The sequence below is a fragment of the Thalassophryne amazonica genome, chromosome 22, assembly GCF_902500255.1.
Source record: "Thalassophryne amazonica chromosome 22, fThaAma1.1, whole genome shotgun sequence".
Lineage (NCBI taxonomy): Eukaryota > Metazoa > Chordata > Actinopteri > Batrachoidiformes > Batrachoididae > Thalassophryne > Thalassophryne amazonica.
The window spans coordinates 285205-306710 of record NC_047124.1 but is presented as its reverse complement, the minus strand read 5'-3'; the positions used below and the strand labels follow the sequence as shown (position 1 = coordinate 306710).

Sequence of the window (21506 nt, the reverse complement as noted above, 5' to 3'; positions counted from 1 at the left end):
GCCCCTGTTCTGTGGAATAATCTCCCTTCTGTGGAGACTTTCAAGTCCAGACTTAAGACGCATTTTTTTCCTTTTCATATGGCTAGCATACTGGCATAGTATGTTACCATGGTTTTTACTCTTTTAATTTTATTTGATTAGTAATTGGAGCGTGCCGCGGCCTCAGCTTTCCCTAAGTTCTGGGTCTTTTAGTGAAGTTTAGGGCTAGTGGCCGGCGATCACCTTAGTATTTCTTCTGTTTTTCTTGTTGCTTAATGCTGACAAATCCCACTGTATTTGTCTTTCTGATGCTTGATTCTGCTTTTTTTTTCTTTTTTCTTTTTTCTTTTTTTTTTCTTTTCTCTCGGTGTGGCTCCATCCAGAGATGGGTGTGGTGTCTGTTCTGGAAACTGTCCTGTGCACCGGCAACATTTCCTGTATGTTCTTTTTGTGAATGGTTCTGTAATTTGTCTGTATCATGGCCCAAGCAGAGGGTCACCCCTTTGAGTTTGGACTGCTTGAGGTTTCTTCCTCAGAGGGAGTTTTTCCTTACCACTGTTGCTCTGGGGGGTTAGTAAGGTTAGACCTTGAGGCAACCTTGTTGTGATTTGACGCTATATAAACGAAAATAAATTGTAATTAATCACATGGGCAAGGGATTACATCAGGAAACCTTTGTCAAGCACTACATTATGGCTTTACATTCACAAATGACACTTTACTGTGCAAAAAAGAAGTCTTATGTAACCTTGTCCAGAAGCAAAATCAACTTCTGGGATTTGCGGCGTCTGCATTAGATGATTTCCACTATACCTGGTATGTGGAGGAAGGTCAACCTCAGAATTGATCTTAATTAAGTTTGGAGTTTACATTTTTCACTCCAGTTTCCTCCAAATTTGGTACACACACGTGGGTAGGTTCTGCAATTGCCCAGGTGATGAAAAGTTGACAAAGGTGAGTTACTGGCATCAAGGACATGTCTGGGTCTTTGTTGGCCTACTCCTCAAAGGTCCTTTGGTTAATTTCTAAAGAACTTTTGTGGATGAAGATCGGCCCTGGGATTGCCCTTAAACAATTCATTTGGGCAACTCTGTCATTGGGATCATGGAATTGGATTTTCAACCAGATTTTCCCAAAGCTGGCAAACACATGCAGGAATTGCTCACATAATATCAGTTAAAGGTCAAGGTCATTAGGGTCAAAAGTCAGATTTTCACCAAGGAATTAATTGTGTTGTTTACCATGAAATTCTACCCCAAATAGCGTGACCACATCCTTCTTGAGTTGCATACTTTCTTATGTTGGTTTTTTAACTCATTAACCGTAGGAATACTGCAAAGAACAAGTTGAAGTAAATATACATTCTAGTGTTGTTGTGTTGTAGGAAAACTTCATGTACTTCATGTCATCTGCTGAGCTGCTGCAGAACGTTTCGGTACTGGCTGTTCTTCTCTTCCTGGCTTTAATCCTACAGAGGACCTTCCTGCAGGCCTCATACTATGTTACCATAGAAACAGGCATCAACCTCCGAGGGGCTCTTCTGGTGAGTTGAGCATCATGGAAAAAGTAGTTTAGTTACTGGTTCCATAAAAACCCTACCACTGGGAAAGCTTTGACATTCACCTTGTAAAATACAGTGGTGAATTAATGAGTTCATCCCCTTCAGTTTAACACGATGACGCAAAAAGAATAAATGCTATCATCTTGTAACTCAATTAGCATCATCTGCTGGATTGTTGGTGGATGTTAGCTAGATGTTGAAAATTGGGAGCAGTTGTGATTAAAATTACTTTTTTCTGAAAAATGAAATATATTTGTGTTTTAAAGCATTAAGTCAGTTTTGTCTCTAAGAAATTATCTGTTTACTCTACATGTTAAATGGGTTTGTCTAACAGATATGGCACCATGTGGCATATGTCACAGAAGTTGAAAATAAGCCATTTCAGACCTAAATTATGATTGTTGTGTGCTTTTACATACACTGACAAATCTGTGGGGCCTTGAGGATATTTGACTTGAAATTCCAAATATATATGTATGTGTGTGTATATGTATATATGTATATATATATATATATATTCCACCTGAAATCTGGGAGCAGGGCAAGCTGCCACAAGATCTTTGCGATGCCGTCATCATTACCCTGTACAAGAGCAAGGGTGGAAAGTCTGACTGCTCAATTTACCAGGGAATCACCCTAATTTCCATCGCTGGCAGAGTATTTGACAGAATGCTGCTCAACAGGCTCATAGCATCCATTGCCGAAGAAAACCTCCCAGAGAGCCAGTGTACATTCAGAGGTAACAGAGGCACAACAGACATGGTGTTTGTTCTACGTCAACTCCAGGAGAAATGCCGTGAACAAAACAAGGGACTCTATGCTACCTTTGTCGACCTCACAAAAGCATTTGACACGGTGAGCAGGACAGAGTTGTGGCTTATCCTGGAACACCTCGGTTGCCCCCCTAAATTTCTACAGATGATGATCCAGCTGCATGAAAACCAGTGTGGCCAGATTCAACGGAGACCTGTCCGAGCCTTTCCCCATCTCCAGCGGTGTGAAGCAGGGTTGCGTCATGGGAGGGTTGCATCTCTTCAGCATCCTCTTCAGTATGATGCTCAAGCAAGCTACAGAAGACTTGGATAATGAGGATGGGATGTATGTCAGGTACCGTCTGGATGGCAGCCTCTTCAACCTTCGGCACCTCCAAGCCCACGCTGAGCCACAGGAGAGACTGATACAGGACCTCCTCTTCACGGATGACGCTGCCCTCGTCGCCCACACAGAACAAGCTCTGCTGCACATCACGTTCTGCTTTGTGGACACTTTGCAGCTCTTTGGCTTCGAGGTCAGCCTCAAGAAGACGGAAGTTGTTCATCAGCCCACCCCACAGGACAATTACCACCAGCCCCACATAACTATTGGTGAAAACTCAGCAATTCACTTACCTAGGCTGCACCATCTAATCTGATGCAAAGATCGATAAAGAAATAGACAACAGACTCTCTAAAGCCAACAGCTCCTTTGGCTGACTGTACAAAAGAGTTTGGAACAACAAAAACCTGAAGAGCAAGACAAAGATCCACGTCTACTGCTGTTGTTCTCACCATCCTTCTCTATGGCTGAGAGACCTGGGTGACTTATCATAGTCACATCCATCTCCTCAAGCGCTTCCAGCAGAGCTGTCTCCGCTCCATCCTCAACATTCACTGGAGGGACTTCATCACAAATGTTGAAGTTCTGGAGCAGGCTGAGATCCCCAGCATCGAAGCAATGCTACTGAAATATCAGCTCCGATGGGCAGGTCATGTCTCCAGAATGGAGGACCATTGCCTACCGAAGATTGTACTGTATGGCGAACTCTTCACCGGCCATAGAGAGAGAGGTGCCCCCAAGAAACAACACAAGGACTGCCTCAAGAAGTCCCTCACCGCATGCCATGTTGACCACCAGTGTTGGTCAGACCTGGCTGCAGACCATTGTGCCTGGTGTCACACGATCCACCAAGCTGTTAATGAATTTTGAAGAGGACAGGAGGCATGCACTCAAGATCAAGTGTCAGAAAAGGAAGGACCACACCACCTCTGCTGCTACACTGGATGTAATCTTCACCTGCAGACACTGCGCGCAGATCTCCCTTTCCCACATCGGACTGCTCAGCCACGACCGTGCCTGCGGACGACAACATGGACAGCTTTCGTGATCTTCATTCGCGAAGCCAAGCCATGATGATATATACTCAACAAAAATATAAACGCAACACTTTTGGTTTTGCTCCCATTTCGTATGAGATGAACTGAAAGATCTAAAACCTTTTCCACATACACAATATCACCATTTCCCTCAAATATTGTTCACAAACCAGTCTAAATCTGTGATAGTGAGCACTTCTCCTTTGCTGAGATAATCCATCCCACCTCACAGGTGTGCCATATCAAGATGCTGATTAGACACCATGATTAGTGCACAGGTGTGCCTTAGACTGCCCACAATAAAAGGCCACTCTAAAAGGTGCAGTTTTGTTTTATTGGGGGGGGGGGGGGGGGATACCAGTCAGTATCTGGTGTGACCACCATTTGCCTCATGCAGTGCAACACATCTCCTTCCCATAGAGTTGATCAGGTTGTCAATTTTGGCCTGTGGAATGTTGGTCCACTCCTCTTCAATGGCTGTGCAAAGTTGCTGGATATTGGCAGGAACTGGTACACGCTGTCGTATACGCCGGTCCAGAGCATCCCAAACATGCTCAATGGGTGACATGTCCGGTGAGTATGCCGAACAATATTTGAGGGAAATGGTGATATTGTGTATGTGGAAAAAGTTTTAGATCTTTGAGTTCATCTCATACAAAATGGGAGCAAAACCAAAAGTGTTGCGTTTATATTTTTGTTGAGAACTCGAAGCCATGCATTATACGGTTTGAATGCACGACGCGGAGTCTAAAACACGACGACGCGAAGAGGAGTGGTGTTACTCTGCAAAGTGCATTCAAACCTTATAATGCACGGCTTCTCGTTGTTTAATCCACTTATACCACGGTCCCACACAGTGAGCTAACACACAAAGATTTATTTAAGTTAACAGAACTTGATAAAAATGTGTGAGTAATTGGGACTATTTTATGTTTTGTCTCCGATGCACTTACCGTGTCTGCGGGCTCGCGCCGCAGCGGGACCCTCACATCGCCCCCCTCTCTGCTGTGTGGAGCTGTGGCAAACTCTGGCAACAGGTCCAGAGACTACGGTCGCTGTTTTGATGCGGAGCGCTCGGCAGCCCGTGAAGATAGAACCGTTCTCTTCTTCTTTCCCATCTTCAATCTTGTCCAGTTCATCCGATGTTAAATCTTTACGCCATTGCTTTTGCTGTTCTTCTCGTTTGCTCTCCTCTTCTTTCCATTCCTCAAACATTTTATTTTGGCCAAAAATATTAAAATTCACTTGGAAATCCATGTTTTATCACATTTCTGTCATTCACCTGTCAAAACACAGCTGATCTGCGGCAACTGATTTGCGCGTTACTATGGTGACAACCAGAGTGGAGTGATTATAACAGTGACTTAACTCCCAGAACTACGTGTGCGTATACACGAAAATAAGGCACGCCAGTTAGACATGGAATTCTCACTGACCATGGTATAAAGAACAATGAATATCTGTGTTCATTTTGACCCTTAATACTGTCTTCATATCACTTTACTCACAGTGGGTCGATTAAAGCTAATTTCAAAACGACTTAATTTACTTTCTCTTTCTTTAACTAGGCAATGATTTACAACAAAATCCTTCGCTTGTCGACCTCCAATATGTCGATGGGTGAGATGACCCTGGGACAGATCAACAACCTGGTTGCTATGGAGACCAACCAGCTAATGTGGTTCCTCTTTCTTTGCCCGAACCTGTGGGCCATGCCTGTTCAGGTAGGAAGTAGTGGACCACCACTCGATAAGTTGCTTAAATCTGGACCAGAATTCCCTCTTTCTTTTTGAAAATAATCCATTCTTTTGTTGTTGTTTTAAATTTTTTATTTGCAGATTGTGATGGGTGTGATCTTGCTGTACTATCTGTTGGGTTGGAGTGCTTTGGTCGGAGCTTCTGTCATAGTTCTTCTGGCTCCTGTTCAGTACCATATTGCGACTAAATTGGCTGACACTCAGAAAAGCACATTAGTAAGCAGCATACATTATCCTTTGGTCTACTGAATGTTTTCTGAAGAATGTGTCGGTTGTGTCAGTTTTTTTTATTTTTGACACTAATTTGACAAATTGAACTGTGCATGGTGTCTGTTAGGAATATTCCACAGACCGCCTGAAGAAAACCACGGAAATCTTAAAGGGTATAAAGTTGCTGAAGCTGTATGCCTGGGAGAACATCTTCTGTGACAGTGTGGAGGAGACCAGAGGCAAAGAACTCACCAGCCTCAGGACCTTTGCTTTCTACACTTCAATGTCCAGTAAGATAATTTATACATCTTTAAATTCAAATAATACTTTTTTGTTGTGCCTCACATGCCCACTGAGATGTGTGTGTGTGTGTGTGTGTGTGTGTGTGTGTGTGTGTGTGTGTGTGTGTGTGTGTGTGTGTGTGTGTGTGTTTTAATGCATGCTTCACCTCATTGTCTGAGTTATTCTGGCTGCAAACTTTAATATTTATTTTGAATAAACTTGGCCAATATTAGCTTTCTTAAAGTTGTGTAATATGACTTCATTAAAATAAATTGAGGTAAGCTGCAGGATTTTATTACTATTATTTATTAAAATACTGAAATTTGTTGCTTTAAAAAAAGTTGTAGTGAAAACTCTGTTTTATTTTCTTTGCAGTTTTTATGAATGCTGCTATTCCGATTGCTGCAGTACTTGCGGTGAGTCTCAGAGTGGGACAGATGTAGTTTTGCAAGTAGCTGTAACTTCTTCCTTTGGGATTGAATTCTTCTCTTTGATATAAGCTGTGTAAGCAAGCAGAAGATGATCAGTATGAATGATGGTTAGTTTTGCATTTATGTTGCTTTTTTAGACATTCGTGACACATCACTTCCTCAGTAAGAGTGGTCCAAGTCCCTCTGAGGCCTTTGCAGCGCTGGCGCTTTTCCATATCCTGGTCACGCCTCTCTTCCTACTCTCCACCGTCGTCAGATTTGCAGTCAAAGCTCTTGTCAGGTGGGCATGTGAACAAATGTTTCTCTAAAATCTGCTTTATTGCTCAAATGAAAGTCTCAGATTTATATGGGGTTATTTTTCGTCATCTTTCTATCGAAGCCCTGCATTGGCTTGGCAGTCTCTCCAGGTTATACCCTTCTTCTCATCCAGTGTATGCTGACATAGGCTACAGTGCCCCCTAATGATGTCATCCTATTGGTATTACATTTTGAAGACATATTGATGACATTGTGAAGAACTTAATTTCCAAGAAATTATGCGGAGTATTTGGAAATAAATGTCTTAAAAATAGTATGTGGGCAAAAGTAAACATGTTGATATTTATTTATTTATTCTGTTCTTTTTTTTTTAATTAAACAATATCCTGGTATGTAAAACATCAGAAAATAATAGACATAATTTGTCTCATGGCGGTGTGGCATATTCAAATTATGGATTCAACAAAACCTTAAACTGATTTTTTTAAATGCAAATCCTCAACTATATATATATATATATATATATATATATATATATATATATATATATATATATATATATATATATATATATATATATATATATATTGTATAAAATCACTCACTCATCTTCAACAGCTTATCCCGGATCGGGTTGCGGGGGCAACAGCATTGACCACCTCTAACTGTTGGATCCCGCAGTGTTCCCAGGCCAGTGTGGAGATATAATCTCTCCACCTAGTCCTGGGTCTTCTCCGGGTCTCCTCCCAGATGGACGTGCCTGGAACACCTCCCTAGGGAGATGCCCAGGGTGCATCCTTACCAGATGCCCAAACCACCTTAGCTGGCTCCTTTCAACATGAAGGAGCAGCAGCTATCCTCTGAGCTCCCCATGGATGACTGAACTTCTCACCTTATCGCTAAGGGAGACACCAGCCACCCTCCTAAGGAAGCCCATGTCAGCCACTTGTACCCGCAATCTCGTTCTTTCGGTCATGACCAGTGGTGGGCAGTTCTGCTAATTAGTGAAGCTAACTTTTTTGTTAGCAGATTAGCTTTTCAGCCAATTTTGAAACCATCAGTGGACCACTTAACTTCTGCTAAATTTAGCTCTGCTAACTTTCAGCCTGCTAACTTTTTTTTGCTGGCATAATGAATCAAATTTAACAGTCAATCATATATTTTAGTACTTACCTTTTGAATGTTTTGCAATAGTCAAGATGGTTGTGAGCTCAGTCAGAAGAGAGCAAAGTGAACTGGCTGCTATTGCCCCAGTGGAAGCAAAAAAAGTCACTTACTTTCAACATGCAAAAAGACAGACAGTGTGGAGGAGACATGAAGCGCAACACACTTTTCACTTATGGTTTTACTCAAACAACTAGTTCTGGGCAATTTGTAAAAATGACAGTTACTTTATATATATACGAGGGCTGTCCGTAAAGTATAGGTCCTTTTTTATTTTTTTCTAAAACTATATGGATTTCATTCATATGTTTTTACGTCAGACATGCTTGAACCCTCGTGCGCATGCGTGAGTTTTTCCACGCCTGTCGGTGACGTTATTCGCCTGTGAGCACTCCTTGTGGGAGGAGTCGTCCAGCCCCTAGTCGGAATTCCTTTGTCTGAGAAGTTGCTGAGAGACTGGCGCTTTGTTTGATCAAAATTTTTTCTAAACCTGTGAGACACATCGAAGTGGACATGGTTCGAAAAATTAAGCTGGTCTTCAGTGAAAATTTTAACAGCTGATGAGAGATTTTGAGGTGATTCTGTCGCTTTAAGGACTTTTCACGGTGCGAGACATCGCTCAGCGCTCTCAGGCAGCGTCATCAGCCTGTTTCAAGCTTAAAACCTCCACATTTCAGGCTTTATTGATCCAGGACGTCGTGAGAGAACAGAGAAGTTTCAGAAGAAGTCGGTTTCAGCATTTTATCCGGATATTCCACTGTTAAAGGAGATTTTTTTAATGAAAGACGTGCAGGCGGATTGCAGCGTCGGCTCGCAGCCACCGCGACGCTCCGCCACAGGAAAAACACCTCTGTTGGAAGCCTTGAGGACAAGTTGGAACATGTCCAGCTGATAAACAATTTCTCATATACTCACTCCACTGAAAGCCATCAAAAGCCGCCTGGATTTTACAAATGGTTATCAACACGGAGGTGTTTTTCCTGTGCCGCCGCGCTGCGTCGGCTGCGTCCCGACGCACGGACCCGTCCGCACGTCTTTCATTAAAAAAATCTCCTTTAACAGTGGAATATCCGGATAAAATGCTGAAACCGACTTCTTCTGAAACTTCTCTGTTCTCTCACGACGTCCTGGATCAGTAGAGCCTGAAATGTGGAGGTTTTAAGCTTGAAACAGGCTGATGACGCTGCCTGAGAGCGCAGCGCGACGTCTCGCACCGTGAAAAGTCCTTAAAGCGACAGAATCACCTCAAAATCTCAGCTTAATTTTTCGAACCGTGTCCACTTCGATGTGTCTCACAGGTTTAGAAAAAATTTTGATCAAACAAAGCGCCAGTCTCTCAGCAACTTCTCAGACAAAGGAATTCCGACGAGGGGCTGGACGACTCCTCCCACAAGGAGTGCTCACAGGCGAATGACGTCACCGACAGGCATGGAAAAACTCACGCATGCGCACGAGGGTGCAAGCATGTCTGACGTAAAAACATATGAATGAAATCCATATAGTTTTTGAAAAAAATAAAAAGGACCTATACTTTACGGACAGCCCTCGTGTATATATATATATATATATATATATATATATATATATATATATATATATATATACGAGGTCTATTAGAAAAGTATCCGACCTTATTATTTTTCAAAAACCATATGGATTTGAATCACGTGTGATTACATCAGACATGCTTGAACCCTCGTGGGCATGCGAGAGTTTTTTCACGCCTGTCGGTTACGTCATTCGCCTGTGGGCAGTCTTTGAGTGAGGAGTCGTCCACCCGCTCGTCGATTTTTTTCATTGTTTAGGAATGGCTCAGAGACTGTTGCTTTGTTTGATAAAAAACTGAGTGGACACCATTCAATAAATTCAGCTGGTTTTTGGTAAAAATTTTAACGGCTGATGAGAGATTTTGGTCTGGTAGTGTCGCTTTAAGGACGGTCCACGGCGCCTGACGGCAATCTGCGCTTCGAGGCGGCAGCGTCTCGCCGTTTCAAGTTGAAAACTTCCACATTTCAGGCTCTGTTGACGCAGTAAGTCGTCAGAGAACAGAGAACTTTCAGAAGAAGTCGGCATGAGGAGTTTATTCGGACATTCCATTGTTAATGGTCATTTTGTAATGAAAGAACGTGCGGGCAGAGTCGCATGTCGGGCTGGACCCGACCGCGGGGGGTCGCGGCAGGAAAAACACCTCCGTTGGAAATCTTAACGGGCAAGTTGGAACATGCCCAAGCTGTTAAACAATTTCTCAGTTACTCACTTGTTGAAAGCCATTAAAAGCCGCCTGAATTCTACAAATGGTTTTCAACACGGAGGTGTTTTTCCTGTCGCGGCGCACACAGATTTGCCGAGTCATCACGGAAACGACTCGGCGAATTTGCGCGTACGTCTTTCATTAAAAAAATGTCCTTAAACAGTGGAATGTCCGCATAAATTCCTCATGCCGGCCTCTTCTGAATCTTCTCTGTTCTCTCACGATGTCCTGGGTGAATTAAGCCTTAAATTAGGATGTTTTAAGATCGAAACAGGCCGACGACAGCGCCTGGAAGCGCTGCAGGACGTCCCGCTCCGTGCGAAGTCCTTACACCGACAGAAACACCCCATAATCTCTCATCAGCCGTTAAACTTTTCACAGAAAACCATCTTAATTTCTCGAATAGTGTCCACTCGGATATTCCTCACAGGTCCAGAAAAAAATTTGATAAAGCAACGCGCGCCGTCTCGAGCAGCGTGTGAAACAAAGGAATTCAGCCGAGAGGGCGGGACCACATCTCACTCAAGGCCTGCCCACAGGGAAATGACGTCACCGACACGCGTGAAAAAACTCACGCATGCGCACGAGGGTTCAAGCATGATTGGTGTAATCGCACGTCATTCAAATCCATATAGTTAAAAAAAAAATAAAAGGGTCGGTTTATTATCTAAGAGACCTCGTATATATATATATATATATATATATATATATATATATATATATATATATATATATATATATATATATATATATATATATAAAATATAGAAATAGAATATAGAAAATGATGGAATCACCGGCCTCGGAGGATGTTCATTCAGTTGTTTAATTTTGTAGAAAAAAAGCAGATCACAGACATGACACAAAACTAAAGTCATTTCAAATGGCAACTTTCTGGCTTTAAGAAACACTATAAGAAATCAGGAAAAATAATTGTGGCAGTCAGTAACGGTTACTTTTTTAGACCAAGCAGAGGGAAAAAAAATATGGAATCACTCAATTCTGAGGAAAAAATTATGGAATCATGAAAAACAAAAGAACGCTCCAACACATCACTAGTATTTTGTTGCACCACCTCTGGCTTTTATAACAGCTTGCAGTCTCTGAGGCATGGACTTAATGAGAGACAAACAGTACTCTTCATCAATCTGGCTCCAACTTTCTCTGATTGCTGTTGCCAGATCAGCTTTGCAGGTTGGAGCCTTGTCATGGACCATTTTCTTCAACTTCCACCAAAGATTTTCAATTGGATTAATCCGGACTATTTGCAGGCCATGACATTGACCCTATGTGTCTTTTTGCAAGGAATGTTTTCACAGTTTTTGCTCTATGGCAAGATGCATTATCATCTTGAAAAATGATTTCATCATCCCCAAACATCCTTTCAATTGATGTGATAAGAAAAGTGTCCAAAATATCAATGTAAACTTGTGCATTTATTGATGATGTAATGACAGCCATCTCCCCAGTGCCTTTACCTGACATGCAGCCCCATATCATCAATGACTGTGGAAATTTACATGTTCTCTTCAGGCAGTCATCTTTATAAATCTCATTGGAACGGCACCAAACAAAAGTTCCAGCATCATCACCTTGCCCAATGCAGATTCGAGATTCATCACTGAATATGACTTTCATCCAGTCATCCACAGTCCACGATTGCTTTTCCTTAGCCCATTGTAACCTTGTTTTTTTCTGTTTAGGTGTTAATGATGGCTTTCGTTTAGCTTTTGTGTATGTAAATCTCATTTCCTTTAGGCGGTTTCTTACAGTTTGGTCACAGACGTTGAATCCAGTTTCCTCCCATTCCTTCCTCATTTGTTTTGTTGTGCATTTTCGATTTTTGAGACATATTGCTTTAAGTTTTCTGTCTTGACGCTTTGATGTCTTCCTTGGTCTACCAGTATGTTTGCCTTAACAACCTTCCCATGTTGTTTGTATTTGGTCCAGAGTTTAGACACAGCTGACTGTGAACAACCAACATCTTTTGCAACATTGTGTGATGATTTACCCTCTTTTAAGAGTTTGATAATCCTCTCCTTTGTTTCAATTGACATCTCTCGTGTTAGAGCCATGATTCATGTCAGTCCACTTGGTGCAACAGCTCTCCAAGGTGTGATCACTCCTTTTTAGATGCAGACTAACAAGCAGATCTGATTTGATGCAGGTGTTAGTTTTGGGGATGAAAATTTACAGGGTGATTCCATAATTTATTCCTCAGAATTGAGTGATTCCATATTTTTTTTCCCTCTGCTTGGTCTAAAAAAGTAACCGTTACTGACTGCCACAATTATTTTTCCTGATTTCTTATAGTGTTTCTTAAAGCCAGAAAGTTGCCATTTGAAATGACTTTAGTTTTGTGTCATGTCTGTGATCTGCTTTTTTTCTACAAAATTAAACAACTGAATGAACACCCTCCAAGGCCGGCGATTCCATAATTATTGCCAGGGGTTGTATATATATATTTGAAAGGTTTGAGCTTTAACAGACACACTTGCCAAAAGGCATTATGGGAAATTCAAATGTCTCTTTCGATCACTCCCCCCCCCCCGCCGTCAAAATACATCGAACATAAATGCCCTTTTTTTTACAGATGTAAAAATAACATATTTACAAATACTCATTTATTTGTAAAAAGCAGCGCACGTTACAGTAACTTGTGTATTGGTTTTTACAAATAAACCAACAAGTGAAAGAGATTCACTTTTCCCATAATGCCTTTTGGCAAGTGTGTCTGTTAAAGCTCAAACCTTCAGAATTTGACTCATTCCTTTAAAAGATATGTCATATGTGTGATATTTTTTCTCTGTAAAAATGACAGTTACTATTAATATCAGCAAACTGTCCGGAATTAGTTGTTTGAGTAAAACCATAAGTGAAACGTGTGTAGCGCTTAATGTCTCCCCCACACTGTCTGTCTTTTTGCATGTTGAAATAAATTACTTTCTCCCCCCCCTCTTTGGGCAACAGCACCCAGCCCGCTCTACTCGATTCTGCTGAAGGACTGAGCTCACAGCCGTCTGACTATGTAAGACAAGCTGTGGCTCCTTGTTACTTTTTGGGTTTGTGATTGCTTTTGATTTTACTCAGAAGCCACGGCGCTGCTTAAACTTGAAACTGACTTGTCAGTAGCCGACAGTATTAAAAGTTACCAGTTAGCTGTAACTTCCGCTAAACATTTTTGCGGTCTATCAGTTTAGCATTATAAAAGTTAACGTTTCAGTTAGCGGTTATTAAAGCTAAGTTTTGGTTAGCTGTGCCTCCCACTGGTCATGGCCCAACCCTCATGACCATAACTGAGAGTAGGAATGAAGATTGACCAGTAGATTGCGAGCTTCGCCTTTTGGCTCAGCTCCCTTTTCATGACAACAGTACGGTAGAGAGAATGCAATACCACTTCTGCTGCACCAATTCTCCGGCCAATCTCACACTCCATTGTCCCCTAACTTGTGAACAAGACCCCGAGGTACTTGAACTCTTTCACTTGGGGCAAGACCGCATTCCCTACCTGGAGTAGGCAATCCTTTGGTTTCCAGCTGAGAACCATGGCCTCAGATTTAGAGGTGCTGATCCTTATGCCAGCCGCTTCACACTCGGCTGTGAACTGATTCAGTGAATGTTGGAGGTCACCGGCCGATGAAGCCAACAGGACCACATCATCTGCAAAAAGCACTGAAGAGACCCTGATCCCACCAAACTGAAGAACCTCCTTCTCCTCTGTTCTTTATTTTTCATTAAACAATATCCTTGTATGTAAAACATCAGAAAATAATAGACATAATTTGTCTCATGGCAGTGTGGCATATTCAAATTATGGATTCAACAAAACCTTAAACTGATCTTTTTTTTTTTTTATGCAAATCCTCAACTATATGTAGTCCACAAAACACATGTAGACTGGATGGGCATACATATACACATATATATATATATATATATATAAAAACCCAAAATGTAAATAAAAACAATACAGTAATTTTCAAATCCTCTTCAACCTATATTCAGTTGAATACACCACAAAGACAAGATATTTAATGTTAAAACTGCTAAACCTTATTGTTTTTGTGCAAATATTTGCTCATTTTGAAATGAATGCCTGCAACACGTTTCAAAAAAGCTGGGACAGTGGTATGTTTACCACTGTGTTACATCACCTTTCCTTCTAACAACACTCAATAAGCATTTGGGAACTGAGGACACTAATTGTTGAAGCTTTGTAGGTGGAATTCTTTCCCATTCTTGTTTGATGTACGACTTCAGTTGTTCAACAGTTTGAGATCTCCGTGTTCATGCCATGGGCACTAACACACCCCCATACCATCACAGATGTGTAAGTTGTCCATGCCATGGGCACTAACACACCCCCATACCATCACAGATGCTGGCTTTTGAACTTTGCGCTCGTAGCAATCTGGATGGTCTTTTTCCTCTTTTGTCCTGAGGACACGACATCCATGATTTCCAAAAACAATTTGAAATGTGGACTCATCAGACCACAGCACACTTTTCCACTTTGCGTCTGTCCATTTCAAATTAGCTTGGGCCCAGAGAAGGCGGCGGCGTTTCTGGATGTTGTTGATGTTTTGCTTTTGCTTTGCATGGTAGAGTTTTAACTTGCACTTGTAGATGTAGTGATGAACTGTGTTAACTGACAATGGTTTTCTGAAGTGTTCCTGAGGCCACGCGGTAAGATCCTTTACACAATGATGTCGGTTTTTAATGCAGTGCCGCCTGAGGGATCGAAGGTCACAGGCATTCAGTGTTGGTTTTCGGCCTTGCCACTTATGTGTTGAAAGTTCTCCAGATTCTCTGAATCTTCTGATTACATTATGGACTGTAGATGATGGAATCCCTAAATTCCTTGCAATTGAACATTGAGAAACATTGTCCTTAAACTGTTGGACTATTTTTTTCACGCAATTGTTCACAAAGTGGTGAACCTTGTCCCATCTTTGCTTGTGAACAGCTGAGCCTTTGGGGGATGCTCCTTTTGTACCCAGTCATGACACTCACCTGTTTCCAATTAACCTGTTCACCTGTGGAACAGGTGTTCTTTGAGCATTCGTCAACTTTCCCAGTCTTTTGTTGCCCCTGTCCCAGCTTTTTTGAAATGGGTTGCAGACATCCATTTCAAAATGAGCAAATATTTGCACAAAAACAAAAAGTCTGTCAGTTTGAACATTAAATATTGTCTTTGTGGTGTATTCAACTGAATAGCGAATTGCCATTTTAAATCAAATGGCACCTCTTTCCAAATGTTATGTTACAAACAATAATCTACAACTGACCAAACCCGCTTTGTTCCCCAAAATGATACGTCCTTTGATTTTTATGAATTACAACCTGGCGTGCAGTGAAGCCAGCTGCAAGTGCTCAGGTCTAAAGAGATACATTTGTGTCATTAATATCTGAAAGGAAATGCTTTTGTCAAAACTAGGGATTTTGTCCAATGCACTTCAGATTTCTTTCAGATCATCCAGAGACTATACTGATCAAAAGTTATAAAAGTTTTTTTTTTTCTGTGTCGAAGGGTGTGGCCGCTGTGGTGCCACCATTTTGCCTCTTCGCCATGGAATATGACATCATGATAACTCCTTCATGCTTTGCCTGATTGACATGAAACTGCACATGTGTGATGAGTACCCTGTACACACCTGGCCCCTGTTTCTGCTCTGAACACCCCCTAGTGGATGAACCATCAATTTGTCATAACTCCTTCATGCATTGTCTGATTTGCTTGAAACTTGAACTGTGTGAAGTGGGTCGGCCCCTGAACAGAAATCGTACCCGCCTGGGGAGGCGGCGCGGACACGAGGGCCCGTATATGATTGCTTGCAGTCTTAGTTTATTCCTATTTCTGTCAAGAGATCAAGGATTCAGTGACCAATTTCATATTTATTGACTTTAAGACTGAATAAAATGTTGTTACATAGAAAACCTGTAAAGCCTACTTTTAGTACACAGAAAATTCACAAGAGGTATCGATAAGAGAATCGATAAAGAATCGGATCAATAAGCGGAACCAATAATGGCATCGATATCGATTAAAATCTTATCAATACCCATCCCTATTCATAAGCATGTGTTCATTAGTGTATAATTACCTGCAATAATAAATCGGCCCTTATTCCATAAAAGATAATAAGCATCTTTATATAACGGCTGAGTGGATCCTTGTCAATTGATTGGTGGGTTGTAATGTGACATTGATTATTCATACCATTTGCCCTTGTGTTTCATTGACGGTGCAATAGTTCTTTTTAGTGTGTAATTTTGGTGCTATATGAAATGTGCTATTGCATGCCATGACCACTGCACATGCTCACACTATCAGCGGCGGCATTTAGCTAAACATGACGGAGTTTGTTTAGCTCGCGGACTATTTGAAGGAGCTAATTAATGCTGCTTATTCTTTTAACACACGCACACACACACACACACACACACACACAAAAAACAAATCCACCACACTGTAAGCCGTCTGGAGGCATGACGAGCTGTTAGGATGAAAAGCTGGATAAATTTCTGACACTATTTTTTACTGGAATGAGGAAAGCAGACAGCAGTCTGTACACAAAGTCAGTGCACGGCATCACGGACTGCTGAGAAAAATTTTTGGACTTATTTAATTTAAAGTTTGTGTTGGATTATTAAGCACCAGTGAGGAACACCAAAATGTAAGTCCCTTTTCTGTTGTTTATAAACTAATAAAATATCAAATGACAAGAATCTATTTTAGGGGTGACATAATTCAGCATCCGATAGCAATAACGCAACATAGTAACGGTCCAGCAATAAGCCATCAACTGTGGTGGAAATCATCTGTTGAGCCATTGATCAAGCAAGAGGAATCATACAACAAATCATAACATGTAGTAAGTCCAGAAAAACAACACTGGGGTGAGCAGTTGTAGCAGGATGTGATACCACGATCCGAAGAAGAGCCATGAGGTCCGTTACCGATCGTAATAAAGTCTGTACTCACAGTGCTCCTCAATATTGTCAGATTTTGAATGTCAATGGAAAATCACTAAGGGCCCTTGGGCAAGGCCTTTAATCCCCTATTGCTCCTGGTGTGTAGTGAGTGCCTTGTATGGCAGCACCCTGACATCGGGGTGAATGTGAGGCATAATTGTAAAGTGCTTTGAGCGGAAAAGTGCTATATAAATGCAGTCCATTTACCATTTGCCATTAAGCAAGTTGTGTTGTTCAATAAATTTATCCAATCTGTTATTGTAAAGTTTTTCCAATATCCTTGAAAATTGTGACACTAGAAAGACACAGGCCTATAGTTAGTAAAGATGCTTGTCACCAGATTTGAATAAAGGTATCACTTTCTTCTGGTCTGAATTGTAACATGGTTCATATATTTTTTTCATACCACCACACAGTAAATGCCACAATCACAGCAATAATGGGCTGTGTGCACGCCGGAACGTGATGTAACTTCCGCTGAGATGTCAGGATGGTTGTAAACATCCGGTGCCGGTAGCCTTAGCAAGAAAGCCGGCACTTTGGTGCTCGTTAGCCGCGTACTTGTACTTCTGCTTCTGCCTACATTTACATGTCATGTTTTCTGTTTACATGTTCTAGGCAAACATGACGTGTAAACGGACAAAGTTATCATTTCAGCAACGCACAGATAGTCGGGCTAATCACCACTGCTGTGTGCCATTCTGCACAGCATCAAGTAGGTGCAATTCTCTACCGAGTTTCCAAAATTTTCCAAAGGACTCGGAATTGCAGAGACAGTGGGTTGTTAAGATCAGGAGAGACCATTTTATTATCACAAGTAGTTCCCGAGTGTGTTCGCGACACATTGTCACTGCTGATTTGATCGAGCCTCCCACTTCTGCTGGACGATGACGACTACGACCTGGAGCTGTTCCTCTGCTTTTCCATTGGAATAACTATACTATCCCAACGCCATGACCTGGAGTATGGGAAAGAACAGAGCGTCCACTCAACACCGACCCAACAGAGATGCAGACTGAACCTGATGATGATGACCCATGGCCCCATGGACATGACTACTGCGCCACCACTTCAGAGCCTGCTGCGCTTGATCTCTCCCTCAATGAGAGTGATGAGCTACGCGAGAAGATATCAAGGCTCCGGAAATAAATTGAGGAGATAACCATTAGCAGCAAGTTTGGTTTGGAGCGGTTTTCTACCTCTGATGAGGATATACGATTCTATACCAGGTAAATAAAATATCCACCATGTCTGACTCCACAGAGCAATAGGCTAGGGCTTAAAACAATATTTGTGTGTGTGTGTGTGTGTGTGTGTGTGTGTGTGTGTGTGTGTGTGTGTGTGTGTGTGTGTGTGTGTGTGTGTGTGTGTGTGTGTGTGTGTGTGTGTGTGTGTGTGTGTGTGGTCCAAGTACTGACCATTGCCTATTTCTTAAATGTCCCTAAGATTAGATAAGATAGGATAAGTTAGTACTTTATTTATCCCATAGGAAATTCAAGAGTTGTATAATTTATTACGGTTGTTTTGTCATTATCAGAGATGCCAATATTGAGGTCTAACCATCGCTTTCCTATGCTATTGTATTCTGTATGTGTCATAGGCCTATAGCCTAACCTTGGATATGGCAGCAAACACAATTACAGCAATACAAATGCCCATTCTGCAATAAAAAATAATAATAATTATTATTTTTTCTACAGATACATCCTCATGTGTCCTTGGACATAACCAATACATTAAATATATTCAACAGGTTTGCAAGTCATGCCCATCTCATGGGCTTTTGGAAGCAAATTGAGCCAGCCACAGCCAACATTGTACGGGTTACAAGAGCACGGAATGCAGCAAAGACTGATCTGGTCCCTCACTGTGGCAGTGTAACGGTAAATGTTTTCCTGTTGCCCTTATCCTAATCGATCAGCACCCACCTCTCCCACATGCACACAGTACACTGCTTGTCTATAGTAAGTCTCCTCAACATACTTACAGTACACACACAGCACATCCCCCCCCCCCCCCCACACACACACATACAGCACAGTGACTTATTAGACAGCCCTCTAACCTAGACACAGCCCCCAAGAGGATTTTCTTAAAAAGAAGACCTGAAAGTTTAGCTATAATTTGCCAGAAGGTACATCTGAGATGGAAGTCTGGATTTGATCTGTTCTGTGAAAGACAATCCTTCTCTGCTCTACTCCACTATGAAGCTAAAGTAGTGATGCAAAATGCAAAGCTTTCACTGTGCACAATTTCTCCAATCACAGCCACGTAAGCCCATAAATTCTCCTGGGTTGTCTGGGTGTCTTGGTGGCTTTCCTCACTCTTCTCCTTCTTGCACAGTCACTCAGTTTTTGAGAACTGTCCATGCAGATTTACCACAGAGTGCCATATTGTTTGTATTTCCACATAATTGATGTAAATAAAGTCTGAAACATATTCAGTGGCAGCTTCACCATCAGAGAGCCTTGTCCACAACCACCACAAAAGACTCCAAGCTGTCAGTGATGTTAAACACACAGTATTAAGAACAGGGGGATGTAAACTTTTGATCAGGTTAATTTGGGTAGTTTCTGTTGTCATTATGATTTGAAAAGAGTAAACACTGGTTTTTTGCCAATAAATGGCTTCACCCAACCACTAACCATGAGCGAAAAAAAGTTTTTTGTGTTATCATTCATATTCTCTGAAAAATGGCCAAAAAACTAAACTTCTGCCAGGGTATATAAACTTTTGGCCCCAACTGTATCTACACCTCTTCTGCCCCCACCATTAATGTACAAATAATTTCACTGCATGTCTTACACCAGTAATTATATGAATGTGACAAATAAAGTTCCTTGTATTCTTTACAAAGCATATTATGTCATCGTTTTCAACAAAGCTTTGATAGTTATACTGTATTTTTTGCAGTAGGCTAATAAAATACATATATAATTCCAGGTTCTTCAACCAACTGATGAGTTCTTCCTGTTCATGAACTACCTGTCACTGGGACTGATGCAAAAGGATTTAGGCCACAGATTTAGAATTCATCGATCAACTGTAAGTCGCATTATCAACACCTGGGCCAACTTCCTTTATAATGTATTGGGAGCTGTGGATATTTGGCTCGATGAGGACACTGTGAAAGCTCACCTCCCAGATGTGTTTCAGGACTACGCTGACACTCAATAAGTTTAGATTGCACACAACTGCGATGCCAAACCCCAGATTCCTTTCTCCTCCAGAGTGAAGTGTTTTCCACTTATAAATCACACTGTACATTCAAAGGGTTGATTGGGACAGCCCCTCATGGCGCAGTGACCTTTGTGTCTTCTCTTTATCAAGGTGCTATCAGTGATAAAGAGATCTTAAAGCAGTCTGGCATCGTGGCCCTTCTTAAGCCATCTATGGCCATCATGTTGGACAGGGGTTTCCTTGTGGAAGACTGTGTTCCATGCAAAGTCCACATATCCTCATTTCTGTCGAAGAGAGCTCAACTGTCTGGGCCAGAGATCAGAAAGACGCAGTCCATTGCAAGACTGAGAGTCCATGCTGAGCGTGCAATTTGCAGGGTCAAAGAACAGAAAATATTCAGCACAGTGATCCCCCTTTCAGTCACTGGCAGCATAAACCAACTTTTTGCTGTTGCCTGCATTTTGGTTAATTATCAAAATGGTCCCTTGGTGAAAGCCTGGGCAAGCAATTGCTGATCTCAATTCAGAATTGGACAGATGATAATGTATCTTGTATGTATAGTTCATATCTTTGTAGTCACTTGTAATCTTTTCTCTAACATTAAAATAATCTTTTTAGGGCGTGCACCGAACTGTAAGTATAGGTTAGGTTGTTAAGTTCAAGTTTTTCAGAACGGCATAATCCTTCAAAGCCCCCGTTTCCATTTCCAGTCCCCTCTTCATTTGTGCAGTTTGTCATGTTCCTCGTATGATTCTTTCTGCCAGGCTTTCTGCAGTTCCTGGACCTCCAACGTAGCTCACCTCTCTGAGATGTGAGGCAGTCACTCTCTCTCTCCTAAGTGAATGCCACTCAGGTGAAGTACTTTGGCATCTTGTTGCCTCCTCAATGAGGTGTGACTGTGACAAGGTCACAGACAGTGAGTTCAGATGTAGCTGTTCTTGGTGTGTTGGCACAAATGAACATTCAGTTGGGCTTAGATGGTAACCCTCTAGTGGCACACTCGGGAATGGGGGTGCATCCCCATGTATGACAACACTGTCGGATGGAGGTGGTGGTTGTTGATAGGACAAAATGCTGCCAGCTTGCACCTTCCCAAAGATGGAGTCCACAAGTGGCTTTTCAGCTGAGATGTTCATTGTGCAGAGATTCTGCTTCCATTCCAGCATAAGCAGTTCCAGGATTGAGGGTAGCTGGGTGTGGAAGCACACCACTGTAGGCCTTGTAAAGTGTTGATCTGAAATGACAGCACACGGTCATTAACATGTCTTTGAACACTGTAGTCTGTCTATTAAATGTGCTGCTACATACCTTATTCCACTGGCTGTA

General features: G+C 41.8%; 1 protein-coding gene across 1 annotated transcript in view; it reads left to right on the top strand.

Moving 5' to 3' along the window:
* The window catches only part of abcc9 (ATP-binding cassette, sub-family C (CFTR/MRP), member 9), a 268703-nt gene that overhangs the window by 37475 nt on the left and 209722 nt on the right, over positions 1–21506 (top strand). The window contains 6 exon segments of the mRNA XM_034163302.1: positions 1364–1522; positions 5241–5396; positions 5511–5645; positions 5767–5929; positions 6297–6337; positions 6490–6632. Coding sequence (XP_034019193.1) covers positions 1364–1522; positions 5241–5396; positions 5511–5645; positions 5767–5929; positions 6297–6337; positions 6490–6632 — 797 coding nt within the window.